The 24,696-nt window shown below is 36.6% G+C and overlaps 1 protein-coding gene across 1 annotated transcript in view; it reads left to right on the top strand.

Annotated features, from left to right (window-relative positions):
• The window catches only part of zbtb44 (zinc finger and BTB domain containing 44), a 41,534-nt gene extending 23,757 nt beyond the window's left edge, over positions 1-17,777 (top strand). The window contains 5 exon segments of the mRNA XM_028465126.1: positions 171-255; positions 3,011-3,057; positions 3,060-3,161; positions 3,253-3,553; positions 13,762-17,777. Of these exon segments, the coding sequence (XP_028320927.1) occupies positions 171-255; positions 3,011-3,057; positions 3,060-3,161; positions 3,253-3,553; positions 13,762-14,074 (848 nt within the window). The 3' untranslated portion in view covers positions 14,075-17,777.
• The last annotated feature ends 6,919 nt before the right edge of the window (positions 17,778-24,696 follow it).

The following is a 24,696-nucleotide window of genomic DNA, read 5'->3' as shown; positions in this document are numbered from 1 at the left end:
TTGGAAAAAACAAAATACAACATTGGACAGTTTCCTAAACTTGAGGATTAGAGTATTTTATTCTCACTACTTTGAAAACAATGTGCCTCAGGCTGTTTGTTCTCTCTCTGTGTGCGTACGTGTGTGTGTGTGTGTGACTGACTACATTCTTTTTCTCCTTCTTTTTCCAGGCTCCATGGATGAGGGAGTGTCAGAGGGTTTACCATCTATGCAGAGCTCCTCTAACGCTGGGGGCCACACGGAGGATGATGAGAGGTACTGAGCTTCATAGGGTTCTGCATCATTTGGATTTTAACAATTCCAATCTAAACGATTCTCAATTAGAATAGGAATTCTTTCCGAGTGCCACATCGTCAACATCTATGTCAGAATTTAGAATAATGACCAATCTGAGCATTACTAAGAACAATCATTTTTAGTTTATTTTGGAGACACTGGCCCTCATTTATCAACCTTGAGTGAAAACATGTAGCCCCCCCCACCCCCCACCCCTTCTGATCAAACCTCATATCAGGGCAGAGACACAGGAATATGATGTTTATTAACTTATTATTAACAAATTGTTTGAATAATCATGATTTTAATTATGACTAAAATAATCATCATTTTAATTTTTTTCTATAATCAAAGCAGCCCTTTGAGAGTAACTTTTCTACTTGCTTAATGAGTAACTAAACCCCTGCTTTCTGCTAACCTGCCGTAGCAGTAAGACACGCCCACCCAGGGAGCTCTGCACTGTGTGCAAGTTCAAGTTCAATTTATTTGCCATTTGCAGTGAAAAAACCACATTGGAATATTTATGCAGAAATCCACCAGAATGCACCAGAGACAGCAACAAACACCAAAATAAACAAAATAAATGAACAGTAAAAGTTCAAAGGCAAACATTTAACACTATGAAGTGTGGTGATAAAAACACACCTATAACCTACTTAACACAATACAGTTGTCTCTCGCTCGATCGCGGTTCACCTTTCGCAGCCTTGGTGTATCGTGGAATTTTTTAGTGCAATTTTGGATGCATTTTTTTTTTTACAGCGTATGAACATGCATTGTGTTCTGCGTCCTGATTGGCTAATGCTGTGTTCACCCACCAGCGACACATCTAACTGGGTGAGTTTCACTGCCTGCTGAAGAAGCAAAGAGCTCTGCTCCTTTTTCTCCTCTCATAAACCACCAGTGAAAAAAGCCGTTGTGATTAGCGGCTAATGCTAACCAAGCTCAGTGCTACAGAGAGAACTTTTACCTGCTACTACCACCTCCTCACTGATTCTCCTCCACTCCTAATTCTTCCTAGTCCTGGTTATAAAGGGCGTGTCCTACAGCTCCAGGTGGTCACACACAGCTTCTACTCCATGGTTGAATGGGTGAACAGACCTGTGTCTGTGTTGACGTGACGTCATCGTCATCAAACATTCTGAATGCGTTCAGCATCAATGTCTGATCACTAACAGTGTGACTCTGAAGTGTTGTATGTTTGAAAACAGCTTTATGTTTTAAAATCTATAAAGTTTTTAACTTTGAGAATGTTTAAATGAGAGAAATATTAATTCCTGTCTGAGAAAAGTGTTAAAAGTGTGTGGTGAGGGTTTTACAGCCTTAACACATGTAGAATAATTGTAAAAAATAAAGCTGACTACTTTGCTGATTTTGCCTATTGCAGATTATTTTTAGATAAACGAGGGGACTACTGTACAAACAATTAAAAAGTAGAAAAACATCCTTCAAAGTGCTAATAACAGTTTGTGGGAAGAAGCTGTTAATGTGGTGAGATGTTCTGCATCTCAATGAATGATATCTTCTCCTGGAGGGAAGGATCTGGAACATGGCTTTACCAGGTGACCAGTACCAGAAGAATCATTGATGATTATCAGAGCTCGATTAAAGAGTCCATTCTGGAGGATCTCTATGATTACAGACAGTTCACAGTCCTTTTTACACAGAGAACCACCTTGTTCAGAGTTCTCCTTTCTTTAGCTGTGATGTTTCATAGAGCTATAACAAACACACTTTCTATGGTGCAGCCATAAAACTTGAGCAGAATCTTATTTAAATTCTCTAAGTTTCTGCAGAAAGAAGAGACGTTGACGAGCTTTTTTGATGATGTGATTATAGTGTTTTTGTTTCATCTCAGGTCATTAGACAAAGATGTGTCTGTACACACATTCATAAGCTGAGATGTGTCACTACAAACCACAGACACACAATCACGACGTGAAGCTCACACACAGCCTTACAGACACCACTCAGGGCACTGCTCTCCCACCACCTCACACACAGAGCAATAAGACAGACACACATCCGCGCACACACAGAGACAGAGGGGAACACACACTATGTGTCTGTAGATACACACACACAGGTTGATGAGCCCTCTGATTAGAGCAGAATCTGATCTTTATAGAAGCTCAGAGTCAAAAACATCACTACACACGGAACACTGTGGACTTCCTCATTGGCTGTCAATCAATGCTCACTGAGGGCTCTGATTGGAGGAACCCTCCTCCCTCCTCTCAGCTTTTATAGGAGAGGTGGGGGTCAACAGTGAAAGCGATGACAGGAGAATCTAAAGAATCCATTTCAGCCAATAGAAACTTTCAGTTGTAATAGCAGTGTTCAACCCTTAGAGGCCACTATACCGGACATTTTACAACTAAATATACAAAATTCAAATACTTTTATTGAAATCTGAAGAGTAGGAATAGAATTATTAAACAGCACTACTTCATAACCAAATACATACGTATTCAGCAGAAAACAGTGGGTTTGGGGTTTAGTTACTCTTTATGGATTCTTATCACAGCTCTCTAAGGGAACACAGTCTGGATAATCTTGATCTATGATCAACATGAGGACTTGGCTGTTTGTGCTCAGTACCATGCATATCCTTCTAGCTTCAGGCAGCTCTGCACAATTGTGTTCAACACTAAAAGCCACCAGTAAACCTACAGTATGTACCCTAGCAGTCAGTTGACTGTATCACCAGGCTTTGGTTCTCTCTATCCTTCAGGCTGGAGGGTATCCAGTACCCGTACCATCTCTACATTAGCCCCTCAGCCCGCCGGGTACCAACGGTCCGGATCGACCCTTTCAATGTCCCACCTGTGGAGTCAGATTCACACGCATTCAAAACCTGAAGCAGCACATGCTGATACACTCTGGTAGGTGGAGGACAGAGACACCTCCATGTGTGATACCCTATGCTGTAGCTACTGTAGCATCTGGATCACTACTGTGTTTTACCCTCTGCAGGTATAAAACCTTTCCAGTGTGACCGCTGTGGGAAAAAGTTCACACGGGCCTACTCGCTAAAGATGCATCGGCTGAAGCACGAAGGTAAACGCTGTTTCCGGTGCCAGATTTGTAGCGCCACATTCACCTCCTTCGGTGAATATAAGCACCACATGAGGGTCTCCCGACACATAATCCGCAAGCCGCGGATTTACGAGTGCAAAACGTGCGGCGCCATGTTCACCAACTCTGGCAATTTAATTGTACACCTGAGGAGTCTGAACCATGAAGCATCCGAGCTAGCAAACTACTTCCAGAGCAGGTGAGAAGTCTGTGGGCGCAGACCCCGATCATTTACTCAGGATTGAGAAAGTAACTTTACTTTAGGGTTGAATTCTTAGAGTTCTTCTCATCATTGCCATGTTGGTTGTCTCACATTGTTTTTCATGTGAATGCCTTTCATTTGAATTCTGAGGTCAACACTCTCTAATCCAAACTGTGTGAGATACCGTATATTTAAACCTTTTATTTCCTTCTCTCTTCCTGCTGTAAATGCAGATGCTCCACAAACTTCACTTTATCACCACTATTTGCTTTTTTAACACCTTATTGTAGGCGTAGAGAACAAGAACACTTATTAACAGATCTATAACAGATGTCTCTCAGACTCCGTCATGTGTTACTAAAGCTGAGTTCATCACTTTAAACACAACTTCTTCAGGTTTGGGGTCAATTACATTTTTCAATTACAATACAACTATTAAGCGTTTAACAGGTAATCCCATAAAAGGTAACCTTCCTCTTGTGTTAGCATTCTGTAAGCGTCTCTAATGCTAACGGGTCAGTTTGACCCAAAAAATATTTATCATCGAATCAGTTTCTCCTCTTTTGGTTACCTTGTTAGGTTTTCTAATCAATGATATTGGTATTAATATTTATGGTGTTTAATATAAATGGAGGGGTATCGTAGTTGAAATGGTAAAATGATCCTGAAAAGAACAACCAGGCCAACTTAATCTGAAACATATTTTAATAATTATTAACTACGTATGTGTGAGACATAGAACTGTAACATGGTTCACCAGGTTTGCATTTAATTTAATTATAAATCAAAGTCTTTATAGAATTTTAATGCCAATTACAATGTCAAATAAAACCGCAAGCTGCAATAAACGGCCCTCGGCTTCGCCACGTTGCTTTTTGCCACAACCTCCTTCACCGCACCGCCTTCAGCAATCTGCGCTGCCTTTGCTGTGCATAATATACATAATATAACAGTGAATTTTATACTATCAATGCATTATTGATTTGCTTAGACAGAAATGTACTATTGAGATATAAACTTAGACATATTTATGATTTTTGTTGTTGTAATAACACATCCAAGAACATTGATGGAGTATTAGTAGTAATAGTAATATTAGTAGTAGTAGTAGTAGTAATATTAGTAGTAGTAGTAGTATATTAGTAGTAATATTAAAAATAATAGCAATAGTAATAGTCCTATCAGTATGTGACGGAGCAGCGCGCGTCACTAACCGAGCAGCAGCGCACGCACACACACGCACAAACACGTCACACACATTCTCTTTCTCCCTCCGTATTTCTCCTCACAATCATCATTTAACTAATCTCCTTCTTCCCCAACTGTTGCTAGAGTCATCCAGGGGTGAACACTTGACTGTTCTAGGTTCACCTGCTGCACAAACATTCACACATTCTCACACACACACACACGGAAACTCTTACCGGTCACATGACGTCTCCGAGCAGCTGACGGACAAAACGGGGCGGAGTTAACTAAGGGATTATGTAAGGCAAGTAGCGCAGGACGATGGATCATGTGATCAGGGGTTATTTTGTCTTAATTGTTTATACATTTCTATGGAGATTAATTTAGGATGTGATTTGAAAAATGCATTTGTTTAGTAGAAAATCAGTTATCATTTGAAAAGGATGTGAATATTGTTTTTGTTTGTATTCCTTAATAATTGTTTTTGGTTTAATTTAAACCACACCCATGGGAGGGGCTAACCTGTTAAAAGCAGTGTAGGAAGCTGCATAGAGGGCAGTCTTTCTCTGGAGGTGCATGTGGAGCAATGTACCTGAACATTTCTGAAAGCCTCTCAGCTGGTAGTAGAGCTGGGACCAGGTTGTGTTTTTTTTTTTCTCTTGATGTAAATATTTGTGTTCCACTGTAAATATTAGTAATATTACTACTAATAATATTACAACTACTACTAATAGTAGTAGTAGTAATAGTAATGTAATATTAGTAGTAATAATAATAATAGTAATTGTAGTAATAGTAATATTAGTAGTAGTAATAATAGTAATGGTAGTAATAGTAATATAGTAGTAGTAGTAGTAGTAGTAGTAATAGTAATATTAGTAGTAGTAATATTATTAGTAGGAGTAGTGGTAATGGTAGTAGTAGTAATGGTAATGGTAGTAGTAGTAATGGTAGTAGTAGTAATGGTAGTAGTAGTAATGGTAGTCGTAGTAATGGTAGTCGTAGTAGTAGTGGTAGTGGTAGTAACAGTAGTAGTAGTAGTAGTAATAGTAGTAGTACTAGTAATAGTAGTAATAGTAATGGTAATAGTAGTAGTCGTAGTAGTAATGGTAATGGTAGTAGTAATGGTAATGGTAGTAGTAGTAGTAATAGTGGTAGTGGTAGTAGTAGTGGTAATGGTAATGGTACTAATAGTAGTAGTAGTAGTAATATTAGTAGTAGTAATAGTGGTAGTGGTAGTAGTAGTGGTAATGGTAATGGTACTAATAGTAATAGTAGTAGTAGTAGTAGTAGTAGTAGTAGTAATAGTAGTAATAGGTAATAGTAGTAGTAGGAAGTAATAGTAAGAGTAGTAGTAGTAATAATGGTAATGGTACTGGGTAGTAGTAGTAGTGTAATAGTAATGGTACTAGTAGGTCGTAGTAGTAGTAGTAGTAGTAATATAGTAGTGTAGTAGTATAGTATAGTAGTAGTACGTAGTAGTTACTAGTAGTTAGTAGTAGTAGTAGTAGTATACTATATCGTAGTAGTAGTAGTAATGGTAATGGTAGTAGTAGTAATGGTAGTGGTAGTAGTAGTAGTAGTAGTAGTAATAGTAATGGTAGTAGTAATAGTAGTAATGGTAATGGTAGTAGTAATAGTAGTAATGATAATGGTAATAGTAGTAGTCGTAGTAGTAATGGTAGTAGTAGTAGTAATAGTAATGGTAGTAGGAGTAGTAATAGTAATGGTAGTAGTAATAGTGTGGTAGTAGTTAGTGGTAGTAGTGTAGTGGTAATGGTATGGTAGTAATAGTGGTAGTAGTAATAGTTAATGGTAAGTAGTAATAGTAATGGTAGTAGTAGTAGTACGTAGTAATGTAAAATAGTATGTAGTAGTAGTAGTAGTAGTAGTAATAGTAATAGTGTGTAGAACTAGTAATTAGTACTGGTAGTTGTAGTATAATAATGGTACTGGTAGTAGTAATAGTAATGGTAGTAGTTGTAATAGTAGTAGCCAGTAGTAATAGTAGGTAGTGTAGTTGGTAATGGTACTCATAGTATGCTAGACTGGCTAGTATGGTAGTAGTAGTAGTGTAGTAGTGGTAATGGTAGTAGTAATAGTAGTAATAAAAGTAATATTAGTAGTATTAGTAGTAGTAGTAGTAGTAATATTTGTAGTAGTAGTAGTAGTGGTAATGGTAGTAGTAGTAGTAGTAGTAATACTAATAGTAGTAGTCGTAGTAGTAGTAATAGTAGTAGTAGTAGTAGTAGTAGTAGAGTGGTAGTAGTCGTAATGGTAGTAGTAGTAATAGTAGTAGTAGTAGTAGTGGTAGTAGTAATAGTAATGGTAGTAGTAATAGTAATGGTAGTAATAGTAGTAGTAGTAGTAGTAGTAGTAGTAATGGTCATGGTAGGAGTAGTAGTAATTGTAGTAGTAGTAATGGTAGTGGTAATAGTGGTAGTGGTAATGCTAGTTATAGTAGTAGTAGTAATAGTAATTTTAGTAGTAGTAATGGTAATAGTAGTAGTCATAGTAGTAATGGTAATGGTAGTAGTAGTGGTAATGGTAGTAGTAGTAGTAGTAGTAATATTAGTAGTAGTAGTAGTAGTAGTAGTGGTAATGGTAGTAGTAGTAGTAATGGTAATGGTAGTAGTAGTAATGGTAATGGTAGTAGTAGTAGTAATAGTAATAGTAGTAGTAGTAATAGTAATGGTGGTAGTAGTAATAGTAATGGTGGTAGTAGTAATAGTAATGGTGGTAGTAGTAGTAATAGTTGTAATAGTAGTAGCAGTAGTAATAGTAGTAGTAGTGGTAATGGTAGTAGTAGTGGTAATGGTAATGGTAGTAGTAGTGGTAATGGTAATAGTAGTAGTAAAAGTAATATTAGTAGTGTTAGTAGTAGTAGTAATATTAGTAGTAGTAGTAGTAGTAGTGGTAATGGTATTAGTAGTAGTAATAATACTAATAGTAGTAGTAATGGTAATGGTAATAGTCGTTGTAGTAATAGTAGTAGTAGCAGTAGTTTGTAGTAGTAATGGTAATTGTAGTAGTCGTTGTAGTAGTAGTAGTAGTAGTAGTAGTATAGTCGTAAGTAATACTAATAGTAGATAGTCGTAATACTAATAGTAGTAGTAGTAGTAGTACTAATAGTAATGGTAATGGTGGTAATAAGTAGTATCGTAGTGTAATAGTAGTAGTAATCCTCGTGTAGTAGTAATGGTATGTAGTAGTTGTAGTAATAGTAGTAATCTATAGTAGTAGTAATGGTAATAGTAGTAGTTGTAGTAATAGTAGTAGTAATAGCTCCAGTGTGGTGAAGTCTGAGTTGACGATTTTCAAGATTTGTCCATTTTCCAACAAACACAAAATGGAGAGAATCTTGATACAAAATAACACAATAAAAAATAAAACATGCGTCTCATTGACTTTTTTGATCGAAAGGCCATAACAGAAGTCCGTACAAAATTCCAAACATTTTTTTCCCCCAATAATAAATCAATCAATCAATCAATCTTTTATTTGTATAGCGCCAAATCATAACCAATGGTATCTCAAGACACTTTACAGTAGAGCAGTCTTAAGGACGGACTCTTCATTTTATGGATACACACATATGCATATATACGTATATACACATACATATGTATCCCACACCCAACATGAATTCATCATGGCGGCAAGGAAAACCTTCTGTTAAGCAGCAGGAACCTTGTGTGGATCCCATTCCTATGATGAACAGCCATCCACTCTGTAGGGGGCGCTTCATTTTTGTATTTTCACATTGAGCTGGTTTAGGGCCGAGAGTTTAACAAATGATTCACATTTGACGCAAATCAGAGTTTATATGTGCAAATGGAAGCATTTTCCAAGAATTTTATATTTTGTCATTTTTGTACAAAATTCTTGGCTCCGTCCTGCAAAAAGTTATTAAAAATCCATGGATAACTTTTTTCAGGAAGTTTACATTGATCTCCTGTCATGTTTCGACTATCAACTGCCAGTCTTCTTCAGAGGCATCTGCTAATCACTTTGATGTGTCCTTATGAGTTCCTCCTGGGACCACTGCAGAACATCAGGTTATGGACACAATAACTGGGACAGAAGGAAACAAACAGACGCTGAATCAAAGAAGCCATTGAGATCAGGAGGCGGAGCTTCATCATCGGCATTCTTACTCTCCCACCCCTGGGACTCTCCTCCTTTGCGTGGTGTGGGAGCGAGTGCTGTAGGAGGACATCTGCCACCTCCCCCACACAGAAAATTTGGAAATCTGAATAATTTTTTTAAAATTCTTTGTTCCAGCCAAACGTTCATAGTGTAATGGGTGAAGGTGATGATGAATGTAGTTAGCATATCTATATATATATATATCTATATATATGCTAATATACTGTATATATAGGTCCTCCACTAATAAACACTTCATCACATTTAAATGAGGGATTATGTGGGACCGCAGTAATATTGGGACTGTTATGGACACTGTTGTATGCTCAACAGCACTGGCAAGAACTCTGTGTTCTCCATAGACCAATGAGCAAAAAGGGGTGTGGCCAGCCTGACAGAACTGTCAAAGAAAGAACTCATAATGACACATCAAAGTGATCAGCAAACAAGGAACTGAGGAAGACTGGCAGTTGAAACATGTCAGGAGATCAAAGTAAACTTCCTGAAAAAAGTTGTGATGAAATCAAACGTTAACATATAATTCAGGTGTGTTGTTCTCTTTAACGTTTCATGTGTCTTTATGTTTTTACCTCCAGGCTACCACAGTTTGTTCCACTGTAGTCCTGATAAAACAACAATGTTTGCAAAGCGTCCTAATATTTCTTTAAAAACACTAGTTTTAACAGCACACTGAATTCATTGAGAGATAAAGAGAAAGTGTTTGAAGGTTTCTTCTCTAACCAGGGATCATCTATCTCCTTTTTGTCTCCAGACTCCAGTAAAACACTAAACAGTTCTTTGGTCCCGTTAGTGAAGCGTAAAGGTTTGAGTTATCCCATAAAGTCTGGTGAAGCAGCACACTGTCTTTATATAAGTGAGTTTTCCACTGCCTAATCAACTCACAGGTCAGCACTGGCTCTTTAAGCTCTTTTATAGTAGCACGTTGAGATCATTGCAGAGTGGAACGTTCTCTGGAAGTTCACTTAGTCTCTACACTCTCTTTGTTTGGGTCTCACTTCCACACTTGTGTTCAGGATGATTCTCAGAGATGACACTTCTGTGTGGTGTGTCTGAAGCAGCTACCACAGCGAGGCCAGAGACATGTGACTGCATCTGATCAGAAGGTCACATGATCAACATTCATGTCAGCATGTAGAATAATGACCAATCAGAGCATTACCACAGGGGAAAGGGAGGTTTTTTCTTTTTTTTTTTGTGTGATTTTCATGTTTTGTCAATTTTTAGTCATTTTGTGTTTTTCTTATTTTTTGTGTTTTTGTAATTTTGTGTCATTTTCTGCATTTTTTTTGTTGATGTACTTTTTTTGGCTGACTCAGTATTTTTGTTGTAGTTTTCAGTATTTTCTTGTCATTTTGTGTCATTTTGTTTACAGTTGATGTGTTTTTTGAGCTATCCTGTAATGTGATGTTATTTAGTTTGTTTTTGTCGTCATTTCGTTTATCGCTTTTACTTTGTGCATTTTGCTGCTAATTTGTGTGTCTACAGAGTTATTTTGTGTTATGTTGAGCTTCATATTAGGGATGGGCGATATTGACAAAAAAAAAAATCCCTATAATTTCTAGTATTTGTCACGATAACGATAAAAATCACTATAAATAAAAAAAATTCACAACTTAATGTAAACAGGTTCCTTACAAACACAAATAAATGTGAATACATCAACATTCGACACATTTAAAAATAATAACTGCTGACTCAAACAGCTCATGAGCTGATATTTTATGGAATATATTTGTGCATGTGGATCATTCTATTAGTGTTATTGTATACTAATTCATTTATTTCCTCACTTAAAATAAAATTATTTTAAAAAAAAGTTTAGTTTTTATTCTTCCATACAAGTATTAAATCTGACCATAAACAAACCAATGGTTCTCTGTGGTTTTATGACCGTAAGACGTGTTCTTTTTATTTGGTCTATTCTTTATGAGGAGTGGTTAGCATTAGCAGTTAGCTCAGTGTGTCGGTGTGTTAGCTTAGCATAGTTAGCTTTAGTGAGTTTCCAGTTCACAATGGTTGCTACAGGTTCATCTCTGTCCCTGTGTTTGTAGAACTTTGGGTGGATCTGATGGAGGAACTAGGATTGGTTCACTTTGTTGATGGTTATCTGGTTTTAACCCAGTAGTGGTTCATGATGTATCACAGCATAGTAGCTTCAGGTAGCTGTGATTAAGACCTCACACACACAGACAGCGGTGTGTGCGGGGGCGGTGCACACCGTGCAGAGCTTCCGTAAACAACGTTCTGCTCCAGAGAATAAGTTGTTGACAACAAACAGGAACGTTTTTGTCCTGTGGAACATGTTTTTTTGGGACATTCTTGACTAAATTGAGGGACAAATGGCCCTCACTAATTTCCGACATGGGAATTTATCGTTTATATCGTGGGATGACCAGTTGCCCACGTCTGCACCAATGTTTTTACACATCCTGATGAGCTTTGTTGCATGGAAAAAATCAATCATTATAAGTTGAGATAAACTGGTTATATTTCAATGATTAATTATTGATTGCTGCATGTGTGAGAAAAGTTTTAATTCCTTTACAACTGTAATAACATATAATAAAAAAAGTTAAAACTCAATTACAAATACAATGGCATTTTTTCCAATTACAAATGCAAATAAAATTATTTCAGTTGGACATGGATAATTGGAAATGTAATTTAAAAATGTAATTGACCCCAACCCTGAATGACACATGGTGAGATGTGCTTTAGTGAACGCTGCATCCACTGGCCTACAGGAGGATGTGTGTGTTAGTGTGTTAGTGTGTGTTTGTGTGTGTTAGTGTGTAGTTGTAAGATAATCAGAGCTGTTTTTGTGTAAACTGATTTTGAAGCATTGCTAACACGTGACAATAAAAGTCATTAACAGTTTATTAATACATTATTAATCATTTTGAATGTATTACCTGACATTAATTAACACATCAGTTAATGCATTCTTAAGCAGGTAATTGATGTTTACTGCACATAGTTGATTAAAACATTATTAAGCAATAATAAAAGTTACATAATGTAATTACGTTTCCTTATACTTAATATGCATTAGTTAAAAACGTCTCTAGTAATCTGATTTTTATCATAACTAGTCCAGTGCCCGTCAGAAGTATGTATTCATATAGTGGGAGGAGCTTAAGTATAGTTGTCAATTATGACCAAATGAGTATGTGTTATAAGGTTGTATGTACATAGAGGTGTACATACTGTACTCTGTAGTGTTATAAAGGGTTTATTTATGGGTGTAAAATAAAATAGTGTGTGTGATTTATCTGGTTTATTTCTATGAGACATGATAAATGTGTTACAGGAGGAAGTGGAGTCTGGTACAGAGATGGAGACGGAGGAGGAAGTGAAGTCCACGCTCAATCAGAATCAGAATCAGAAATGTTTTAATGGCCATGTACAGTTTTAAGGACAGTACAAGGAATTTGTCTTTGTAGTTGGTGCACCAAAACAAAACAAAAATACCAATATCAAGAGGGAGCTGTAATCTTACAATAAAAATGAACGTTTTGCAACACAAATGACTCTAAATAATGGATGCACATACTTGTGGTATTTGGAAGCCGTTGACAAAGTTTCAGGTCAAACAGACTCTGCACCAGGAGATATTCACTCCACAAACACACGCACACAGACTTTTCTTGCTTTTATTTGTAGGTAGTTGATAAGGTGTTACGTAACATTAGCAACCTGACATAAACCCTACTAAATTAATAAGAGCGATTCATAAGCATTACCTAACCATAGCTAACAATCAGTAGTTGCTTTTTGGTTTTTTTTGTTTGTTGCGTTGCTAATGTTTTGTAACACCTTACTGACCTAAATGCAAGTGAGGAGGCAGGTGCTCGCCCGCATCACACTGCATTAGCTTAGCATTAGCATTAGCCTAGTATTAGCATTAGCCTAGTGTTAGCATTAACCTAGCATTACAGTAGCCTGGTGTTAGCATTAGGCTAATGTTACCATTATCCTAGCTTTAGCATTAGCCTAGCATTAACATAGCATTAGCTGAATATTAGCAATAAGAAATGAGTAGTAATGGGTTGAAGGTAGTAGAACATGTTAAAGGTTGAATAGTTTGACTGGCTGGGAATGAAGGGGTTTAAAGTTCTAATGAAAGTGGATGGGAGCAAAAAGTTGCACGAGCAATAACTCAAAAAGTTAAACATGGAAATACTTTGTACAGAAGAATAATGACATAATAATAAAATACAGCGATCACAATAGTGCATTGACACTATTAAACACCATAAGTAAGTTATTACTAGACATGTTTTTAAGTTAATTAATGCATCCTAAGTATGCATACATAAGAATAAGTAATTACATTATGTAACTTTTATTATCCATCCATCCATCCATCTTCTCCCGCTTAGCCGTTTCCGGGTCGCGGGGGCAGCATCCTCAGTAGGGAGGCCCAGACTTCCCTCTCCCCGGCCACTTCCTCCAGCTCTTCCGGGGGGACCCCGAGATGTTCCCAGGCCAGCCGAGAGACATAGTCTCTCCAGCGTGTCCTGGGTCTTCCCCGGGGCCTCCTTCCGGAGGGACGTGCCCTGAACGCCTCACTAGGGAGGCGTTCAGGGGGCATCCTAATTAGGTGCCCGAGCCACCTCATCTGGCTCTTCTTTTATTAATAATGTTTTAATTAACTCTGCAGTAAAGATGAATGAACTGCTTATTAATGCATTAACTGATATGTTAATGATTAATAACGTATTATTCAACTGTTTATTAATGTTAGTTAATACATTATTAAGCATTATAAAGAGGCTGTAATTGTAAAGTGATGTTGAAGCATCATATGTGAGTAGGTGTGTGACCCCCTCCTGTGGTTGTTGCAGTGATTTCCTCGTGCCCGACTACCTGAGCCAGGTTCAGGAGGAAGAGGAGGTGCTGGGGGCCCAGTACGAGAGGGAGGAGTCTCAGCTCATCACCTCCGCCTCCGTGCACACGCCCGTCATCTCCCAGGTCTCCTCCTCCACACAGAACTGTGAAGGCTTCCTTTCACCCCTGGACGCTCCGCCCTCCCCCAGGACGGACGGGGAGAGGGGCGTGGCCACCACCCAGGACGCTAAGATGGACGTGAGCGGCAGCGGCAGCTTCCTGGAGGAGTACGCAGAGGCCCAGAAGGATGCTCCCATCAGCATGGTCTGATTTGGCCTCATGTCCTGTGGGAGGAGCTAATTGTTGATGGGAGGAGCTAACTGTTGATGGGAGGAGCTAACTGTTCCACACAATCCAAGCCTTGCTCCACTTTTGGAAAGTGCCTGAGAATTTCCCACGCCAACGAGCAGCAACGGCACCAGGAAAAACCTCTGACTTTGGAACGACTGACAAATCAAATCCTTTCAGATCAAACCACGGTGGTGTTGTTATTTGTTTGTTTGTTTGTTTGTTTGTTTGTTGTGCGAATTAATGCACGTTTGTATCAACAAAGACTCCAAGGTTTATCCTTCAGTGCCGTCGCTATATTCAAACTGTTCAATGTCTATGTATTCTATACTGCAATAGCTTGTCCTGTGGTGCAACTACGTGTGTGTGTGTGTGTGTGTGTGTGTGTGTGTGTGTGTGTGTGGTGTGTGTGTGTGTGGTGTGTGTGTGTGTGTGTGTGTGTGTGTGTGTGTGTGTGTGTGTGTGTGTGTGTGTGTGTGTGTGTGTGTGTGTGTGTGTGTGTGTGTGTGTGTGTGTGCGCTTTCTTGGTGAATATCAACCCAGCACATTTTCTTTTTGGGAGATAAAAGATATTTTTCAGTATTTTCTTTTATTTTTCTTTCAGGGTCACTGTTCTATCAAACTTTTACCCCATAATTATGTGATTGTTTCTGATCTGATACCAACCAATCAGCATTAACGGATGAAACAACAAAGATATGGGTTTGTGTTTGTCATTTCATTCTTTTTGTTTTCTGTCTTGCATATTTTTTTGTAGTCATTTTGTGCATTTTTTGTCATAATTTTATGTATTTTTCTGCATTTTAATTGCCATTCTGTGTGTTGGAGTCGTGTATTTTTGCTGTTTTATATGTTTTTTGTGGTCATTTTGTTTGTCTTTTTGCATTTACATTGGTTGCCACACATAATTAGATCAATTGCCGCTTGTAGCCCCTGGACCACCAGTTGCCCATGTCTGTTTTAAAGCGTCACTAGTGGATCTCTTATTTTGAAATCTGACTAAATAACAAATATTAAGTGCTGAATTTAAAACGTCATATTTGGGGGTAAAAGATTTGATGTGAGAGCAGAAAGTAATGTTTCTATTTGTTTAAGATTCTCTGTAAATTGTATGTATTTTATATTTATTATGGTGCGTTTACACCCAACACCACTTCAGTGACTGTACTTATTCAAATCACCCTTAATGAGTCACTTAAACATAGTCACGCTTCATTTACCCCAGTGACATCACGACTGGAGAAGTAGAACCTCGTTGGAAAAGTTCATTTTAAGCGACTTTCAGCGACTCAGATCGCGTGAGTCGCGTCGCTTGATGTTATTTACATTGATTTAGAATGAAATCTCGTCATCACAGTCACTGAAATCACATTGAAGTTGTTTCAAGTGATGCGACGTGTACGACGTGTGACAACATCCAATCAGTGACGAGTTTCTCCCTACGGCACTTCCGTGGTCGTCACGTCACTGGGGTGGATGAAGCAGCAAAAAGTGCGACTATGTTCAAGCGACTCATCACGGCCGATTTAAATGACTATAGTCGCTGAAGTCGCGTTAAATGCTAACACACTTTTAGAGTTTGGACTTTGGTACTGCTCCACTGTCCTTTCTGTAACAATTCTTTCCTGGTTTACTCCAGTGAAGCTCCGCCCCCTCCTGAAAGATGTGTTTTGTGACTAAAGTGTGTGAACCAGTGACAGGTTGTTGTGTAGCTCCTGATGTGTTCCTTTTGTTGTGTATCTCCACTGTTGCTATTGTAGCAGGAGAACCACCAGTAAAAACACGTTAGTGATGAGACTTAAAATAACCAACATGAGGTTTGTTTAAACTACGTACTGTTACTGCATCATTACTTGGAAATTGAAATTTTCCCCCTGAAATGGAAGACATTTTTATGTATGCCCCCCCACACACAACTCAATAATAATGGAATTACTGTAAATCTTTGGATCTCTAGAATATGAAACCAACTGGTAACAGTATAAATCTTGGGATGCACTTTATGAAACGGACCTTTTTGTTGACCTACCCTGAAAACATGAAATTTTCGATTGTGAAGTTCATAAAATTAATGTCGTAGATATCAAGTCATAGAACACAATGTTTGACATAATTTCACATGATCCACTAAATATAGGTTATTCAATACCATATCAAGAACATAGTGATATATTTGCCAATATGTAATATGTGAAGAGTTCAGTCAGGACGACTTTAGTCAAAATACATTATTTACAATAATAATGTATTGGCGGTATGGGTCTGTTCCAGGACCTCCTTGTCCTTTCCGCGTGATTATGTCGGAGGCTGGGAACACACTCCTCACTGACCTTCCCTGAGCTCTAGCTAACAGCTAAAGCAAGGAGAGCGGTCAGCAGAAACCCCTGGAGCAGATGTTAATGGTTGGATATATACTGACCTGGAGGAGGTGGTTGTGAGATGTCTTGCTGAGGAGGTATGAGGCTGTGGTCACGGTTTAAGTAGTGCATCGTGTATGCGTTGGCCAATAGGGGGCCAGTATGGGCGGTGGTTGATTGACGGTGTGACTGGTTGAACTAACGCTATGCTCAGTTTATACTGGTTTGAGTGAAGATATCACAGAGAATACATTTTATTTAAAAAGGAGAAAAGTTTTTCTTGGTGGTTCCTGAGTTTTCCTTAAAATTGCCATCAAGCATCGAGTGAAAATAATGTAAGCTTTCATTTAATTAAACATTGTATATTCTATTATTTGATATCTACTACATTAGTTTTACTGACTTTCAAAAATGTTTGTTTTCTTAGGGTCAGTCAACAAAAAGGTCAGTTTCATAAAGTGCATCCCAAGATTTTTACTGTTACCAGTTGGTTTCATATTGTAGAGATCCTAGGATTTACAGTAATACCATTATTATAGAGGGAGGGAGGGGTGTGGCCTATTTCTGTAGGTTTTTGAACTCACTTTCATCGCTTGCATTGATTGGTTATTGATGCTGATGTGACTGTGACGAGGCTTCATGTATAATGTGCAGCAGTAGTATTTAGTTTTGTTGAAGCGGTGCCATTGGCCTCGTATCAAGGGGAACGAGTTTCTTTGTCCCCGTAGGACCAAACGATCTCTATCTGATGGAGGATTTGTCGAGGCAATCAATACTTGCACATGAGGAGGAGATAATCAATGATTTCCGTTTGTTTTTCGCCCCTTAACCACACAGAGGCTCGCCTTAGTAAACGGACCTATTATTATTATTATTATTAGCTCCTGTTGCACAACGTTGACGTTTCTAAAACGACTTTTTCTATTCTCCATTTGTACGTCCTGCTTGTTGCGTTTCACGTGTGTACGTCGTTAAAGACTTTTTATATATATTGTAATGCTGCTGTTTGTTTGAACGCAAAAGTGCCCAAAATATTGTTGTGAACTAATGTTGTGCAATAAATGGACCAGTGTGGTTTTTAAGTTTTAACTCTGACTTAGAGATGGTGAAAATATATCTAGGTATCGCTATATGTGGAAAAAATATATGAATGTATGATTTATTGTATCAAAATGTGACTGAAGGTCAATTCAAAGGAACCGTTGGGTCTGTGTGTGTTCTCACACTGAGCAGCTTTGTTTAAACCAGGGGTTCTCAACCTTAGGGTCAGGACCCCATTTGGGGTCACTAGACACTGGGAGGGGGTCACCAGATGCCTTCAAGAAACTAAACATTTTCTAAACAGTTTGAGCTTTTTTTTGCTTATTTTTTCTTCAACTTCACCAAACTCACCATATTTTAACATATTTTATTCACTTTTTCTTTCCATATTTTTTCTCCTTTTAATGTATTTTTGCTACATTTCACCTATTTCTGACACTTCTACATCACATTTTAATAACTTTACTGAGCATGTTTTCCACTTTTCAGACATGTTCATCACTTATAAACCATTTCTACCACTTTTACACCTAATGTTACATATGTTGACCCATTATTGTCACTTTTAATCTCTTTTCACCAGATTTCATGATTGTTTTTACTGACTTTATGGATGGACCCCAAAAATCTCTCCTTTATTCCCCCTTATAAATGGTCCTGTCTCCACATGACTGTTCTTCAATGTTCATGTCTGTGTTCAACCACCTTCAGCTACAGTGGGGGTCCCTGCTCTCTGGGACCTTTATTTTGGAGGGTCCCCTCTCTCTGGGACCTTTATTTTGGAGGGTCCCCGCTCTCTGGGACCTTTATTTTGGAGGGTCCCCGCTCTCTGGGACCTTTATTTTGGAGGGTCCCCGCTCTCTGGGACCTTTAGTTTTGGAGGGTCCCCGCTCTCTGGGACCTTTATTTTGGAGGGTCCCTGCTCTCTGGGACCTTTATTTTGGGAGTCGCGGCCTGAAAAGGTTGAGAACCACTGGTTTACAACAGCTGTGTGAGAAACGTGACTGAAGGTACTTGAAATGTGAAACCAAGTCTTTGTTGTGCAAACTGAAGACGTTTGTGCTCGTGTCGCCGTCACTAGGCGACGTGTTTCCTCTTCAAAGCGCATGCTCTCCTTTGATGTGTACGCTCTTTTTTTACGTGCAATTTCTGTGGATATCTTCTAAACAGGACATGCCTTTTTCTCAGTGTACACGTGATGTGTATGTTTTCTTATGGTTTATTTACTGTAACAGACTGAATAAAAGCTGGTAGCTCCTTATAACCACATAAATATATATATATATATATCTATTTTTGGTGACTTTTGTAAAACTGTTTGCTCTTTCATGGCATCTTTGGATATTCTTCTAAAGCTTTCTCTAGCAGCAATGCAGGGACATTGTAGTCTTCAATTTTTGAGACATCTATAGATCTATAGATCTAGATATCTGCTACAGGTTGAGTTTTCTTGATGTGTTTGTGTGTTTGGTAACATTTAAACTGTAGCTTTCACACTTTCTGTAGGAGAACCTGCAAGCGTAACGTAACGTGCACACTGCTGTTTAAACTGGATCACATTCAAACACTGACATGTTCAGTGTTTTTGGCTTAACAGTCCAGTTCTTAAAAAAAAAAAAAAGATTTTGCTAAAGTATCAAATGTAAATAAAACTGTTGAAAACACGAGTTGTTGCTTTGCATGTTTATTATTCAAGTTGTGGTTTTTGAATTATCTTAAAAACGTGACTAAAATAATGTTTTAGAGGTAAATTTTGCAGATATCTGTCGAGTCGGCAGCTTCACTTTATTGGTGCAAAAGTAAGACTTTTTTTTTTGTAATAATTTCAGCCCATTTTTCTTTATTTTTACCATTTTTCTACAAATCCACCAAACTCACCATATTTCAATCTATTTTCATAACTTTTTGCCATATTTTTGTTCCTTTTAATGTATTTTTGCTATATTTCTTCCATTTCTGACACTTTTACATCACATTTTAATGACTTCTGCAAATTTTTTCCACTTTCAAACATTTTCAGCACTCTTAAACCATTTAACTTCCTTTCACCATATTTCATGATTATTTTTGCCAATTTAACCACATTCACCAGTTATTATGCCCACTATTTTTCAAAATAAAAGACTAAAAATCCTGTTTTAGAGTGAAATTTTCCAGTTTTCATAAATGTGATTTTATCCTAAAATCGTGGGATTAACTTTTCTTATTGGTGTCATCAAAATGATCTCGTGTCAAATCGATCCTGTATCGTCTTTTCCATGATTAACGGGAAGCTTAGTCCGTTAACGATGAATACCGATTCTTTTTTTTCTCAGTAGATTAAAAAGTACAAATACAATGATATTTCTTTTCCTCTGTAAGTCAATTACAATTATGTTCTCAATTAGTAAAGTTCTATTACAATTCATCACAATTACTGATCCTTTAATAAATAACCTTATTAAACATAACCTTCCTCTAGTGTTAGCTTTCTGTTAGCATCTCTAATGCTACGACTCAGTTTGACCCATGTCTATAATCAGCTGTAAATACACAAATACATATTATCTATCAGTCTATTGATTACTTTGTTAGGATTCATAATCAATGAATATATTGGTATTAATATTTATGGTGTGAGTGTATACACACAGATTTATATATATATAAAAGAAAAATGTTAAAATCATCCTGTAGAAAACTGACAGGCCAGTGGGAAAAGTTGATCTTAAACATATTTTAATAATTATTAACTACATATGTGTCAGACATAGAACTGTAACAATGTTCACCAGGTTTTAGTTTAATTAAATTTTAAATGACAGTTTTTCTAAAATAGATTTTCCATGACAATTACAATTACAAAGTCAGTTTCTGACTCAATCTGAACTCAATTACAATTCAATTACTATTACAACAACAACAGATTTTTTCTTTTATATTATATTTTGTTATTAATTACCAATTAAGCGATTACAATGATGTTTGACCCCACCCCTGGGTGTGGCTACAGTGTTATGACTATTTATATTATATTATCTTAGTGTTAATGTTATTTATATTATATTATCATATTATTTTTTTACATTATATTATCTAGGTGTTAATGTTATTTATATTGTATTATCATATTGTTATTATTTTTCATATTATATTATCATAGTGTTAATATTATTTATATTATAAATGATATTAAAACTAAGATAATATATTACATTATCTTAGTGTTATTATTATTTATATGATATTAATTTAGCGTTATTATATTATATTATATTAATTTAGCGTATTATTATATGATATTAATTTAGCGTTATTATTATTTATATGATATTAATTTTTATTCAGTTTATTTCCGACATGGTGCATTCACAGAAGGAGGAGACGAGAGAAGCAGGTTGCTAATCCGAGTCCCGTCCCCTATTTTGAACACAGAAAATTTACATCAGAGCTCGTCTCTGGTCAAACATTCTTTGGTTATGTGAGAATTTGTGTGTTGTAGTGTATTATTTCTTGCAGTTTTAGGTATTTGGCCTTTTCAAATAGTTCATTTGTGTGTGTGTTGTGTGGTGCTTTATATAAAATCCTAATTGCTTTTTTTGTAAGTTTAAATAAAGGTTTCAAGATACGTTTTGTAGGTGTTTCCCCAGATTTCTGAGCAGTAATTTAAATGTGACCCAATAAGGGAAGAATAGATTGTCTTCAGTAATGTGGTTTGTAGTATTTGTTGTCATTTCCATAGGATGAAGCTGCTTTTAGCAACTTTGTTTTTAACTACTTGTATGTGTTTTTTCCAGGTCAGTTTCTCATCTATCCACACTCCTAGTGCTCTATATTCTTTTACTTGTTCTATTATATCCATGTCTAGTTCAGTCTAATATTTTCTGTAATTTTTTTATTTCCAAAGCTGATGAATTTTGTTTTGCTAACGTTTAGGGCTAGTTATTTACATTGAGCCATGTTTGGATATTTTGATAGTTCCTCATTCGTCGTTTCTATTAGAGTTTTAATGTCTTTACCTGAATCATAAGATGGTTGTGTCGTCCTGCAAACAGCGTTAGTTTAAGGCAATTTGAGACTTTGAAAATGTCGTTATATATAGAATGAACAGTTTTGGCCCTAAAATCAAACCCTGTGGTACACCACATTGTATGTTTTGTTCAAAGTCCACATATTGTCTCCTATTTCTCATATAACTTTTAATCCAGTTTAAGGCGTTGTGCCTAATGCCTTAGTTTTGAAGTTTTTCTTCCAGAATATCATGGTTTATTGTGTCAAATGCTTTTTTAAGGTCCAAAAAAATGCCGAATAAATATAAATTATTTTCTAATGCATCTCTTATATTTTCCGTGGTATCAGTTATAGCCATTGCTGTTGAACGTCCTTTTCTGAACCCATATTGGCCTTCTGTAATAGATTATCCTCTTCTATGAATTTGTCCAGCCTTTTCATGAACAGTTTTTCTAGAAGTTTTGATAATTGAGGTAATATTGAAATAGGTCAATAGTTGGTGAAATCTCGTTTGTCTCCACTCTTGTGGATCAGTCTGATTTTTGTGATTTTCATCTGGTCTGGGAAAATACCATTTATGAATGAGAGATTGCTGATATATGTTAGCGGTGGTGTTATTTCAGCTGTTATAGTTTTTAATAGACTCATAGTTAGATTATTAACGTCTCTGGATTTTTTTGAATTACGGTTTGTAATGATTACTTTCACCTCTGCTTCTGTTACTTCTTCAAGTGTTAAATAGTTATCATTCTCTATATTCTCACTGTCAAAATGGTTCCATTTAAGTGTTGGATGTTGATAGATTCCTCTCCCAGTCTCCTATTCCAATATTTATAAAGAAATTATTAAGTCTTCTGCGATTTTTTTCTTATTGTATTCCTTTAAGTTGTTTATTATAAAGTGATCTGTGGCTTCTTCTTTGCTTTTACGCATAGTTATGGAATTTATAATTTTACAAAGTTTTGGTTTTTGTTTTTATTCTCTTTGAATTGTTTTTCATAATATTCTCTTTTCTTTTCTCTTAGGAGAGTGTTGACTTTGTTTCTATATTTTTTGTATCGTAGTTCTGTTTTCAATGTTTTATCTTTAAGATATTTTTTATATAATGTATTTTTTTTTTTGCATGCGTTTGCTAATTTTTTGTCAATCCAGGTTATTGTGTTTGTCTTACGGTTGATTGTTATTTGTTTCAAAGGGCAGCATTTATCATATATTGTAGTTATTATGTCAGTGAATGTGTCATATGCTCTGTTCACCTCCTGTTTTGTGTAAACCTCCTTCTACGTTTCTTTTCTTATCTGTTGTTTAAAGTTTTCTAGCTGTTTTTCTTCTTCCAGTCTTTTGTATGTTTTTGGTTCTAGTGTTTCTAGGTGGATGCTGTCGTTAGTATTAACTATTCTAAATATTGGTAGATGGTCAGAGATGTCATTTATTAATATTCCATTGGTTAGATCTGAATTTTGTATGTCTGTGAAGATGTTATCTATCAGTGTTGAGCTGTGTTTATTGATTCTAGTTGGTTTCGTTATAAGATGTTTTAGTCCATTTGTGTAAATTTAGTGTTATTATTATTTATATTATATTATCTTAGTGTTAAAGTGGACCTATGTTAAATCCACTTTTTTAGCCCTTAAATACATTTTGTTGTATATTTAGAGTGTTTAGAAGTACAGAAAAATCAAATTAATCTCTTCAGGTGCTCCAGTAGATATCTTTATATTCTGTTTTGCTCATATTTTCAATCTGTTTAATTTTTCTATTCTCTATTACGTTTTTTGAACTATAACATCACAGTATTTGCAGCAGAACTGCCAAATTAGTTCATCAACTCCAGGTCCAACACTTAGAGCAATCCGCCATTTTTATTTCTGGCTTTTATTTTGTAGTCCAAGCTCCAGGATGCATGAAGTTACGAGAGGATAAGTCAAAATGTTGGGTTGTTGGATGTAGTAACCCACACGCTTCATTACACCGTCTCCCAGCATCAGAACCTTTTCAAAGTGTCTGGTTGAGTTTATTTTTTTATAGAAATGTACCACATCTGTGGATAAGGTCATTTTTGTGTGTGTGAAGCACTTCAATGATGACTGCTTCATCAACCTCCACCAGTATAAAGAAGGATTTACAGAAAGACTTTGTCTGATTGAGGGTTCAATTCCTTCTATCTTTGGAGACGATGAACAGAGCACTTCGGTAAGCTGTAAATAACGCTAAAAAGTGTGATGATAAGACGTCCCTGTCATTGTTTTGTTAGCATTAGCAGTTAGCACCGTCTTCATATGTTAGCGCTGTGTGCTCGTTTTAGATCCTTGATGATATGGCCTACGTGATTTAATTTAAGTCTAAAGTTTTCATTAGTCATTTCATTTTGACATTTTTTGTCTTTGAAAAGACTGTATTAAAATGCATTTTGTGACGTTAGCTTGGCGCTATCGTTAGCTTGGCGCTAGCGTTAGCTCGGTGCTTGTGTTAGCTCACTTGTTAGGGTTCTGCAGGTTCATCATCTCATTTTCATCTCGCTCCACTGGGTCAGACTCTGGCTGGAACATGTAAGGCTGGATGGACAAGTCTAACGTTGTTGACATTTTGTAAATAACCTCTGAATAAAAGTTTATTGCTCCGCTACATAGCCGTATCTCTTCTATCAAACTACAAAAATGGCCGAGCAGGGTGGAGTTGAACCGAGTGTCACCTGAAGAGGGGGGCGGGGTATGGAGTGTCTCATTTGCATTTAAAGAGACAGCACCAAAACGAGTTGCTCTCAGAAGCACATCAGAAAAGGGGTGGAGCTATAATAATGAGGAATTCAGACCCAAGCATTGCAGTTCTGCTTTATATAGACCACTAACTGTATGATTTATATGTAAAAAGGAAGGATTTAAAACCATAATATGTCCCCTTTAATATTTATATTATATTATCTTAGTATTATTATTTATATTATATTATATTAGTGTTAATATTTATGATATATTATGTTAGTATTATTATTATTATATTATATTAGTGTTATATTACACTATTCACAGAACAGGAACAGGAAGTGCTGAGCTCAATAAAAGCCAGTGTGTGTTTGTGGTTAAAGTGGGAGGAGCTTCTGTTGCTTGTGGTTCTGCAGATGTTGAACAACTGTTTGGTTTCTCTATCTGTGACCTTTCTCTGATCACAGAGTAAACATCAGGTTGATAATCTACGCCTTAATCCAACGTGTTTAGT

The sequence above is a fragment of the Gouania willdenowi genome, chromosome 13 (genome assembly GCF_900634775.1).
Source record: "Gouania willdenowi chromosome 13, fGouWil2.1, whole genome shotgun sequence".
Taxonomy (NCBI): Eukaryota; Metazoa; Chordata; class Actinopteri; order Blenniiformes; family Gobiesocidae; genus Gouania; species Gouania willdenowi.
The sequence above is the reverse complement of the archived record's forward strand: the minus strand, read 5'-3'. Positions and strand labels throughout refer to the sequence as shown.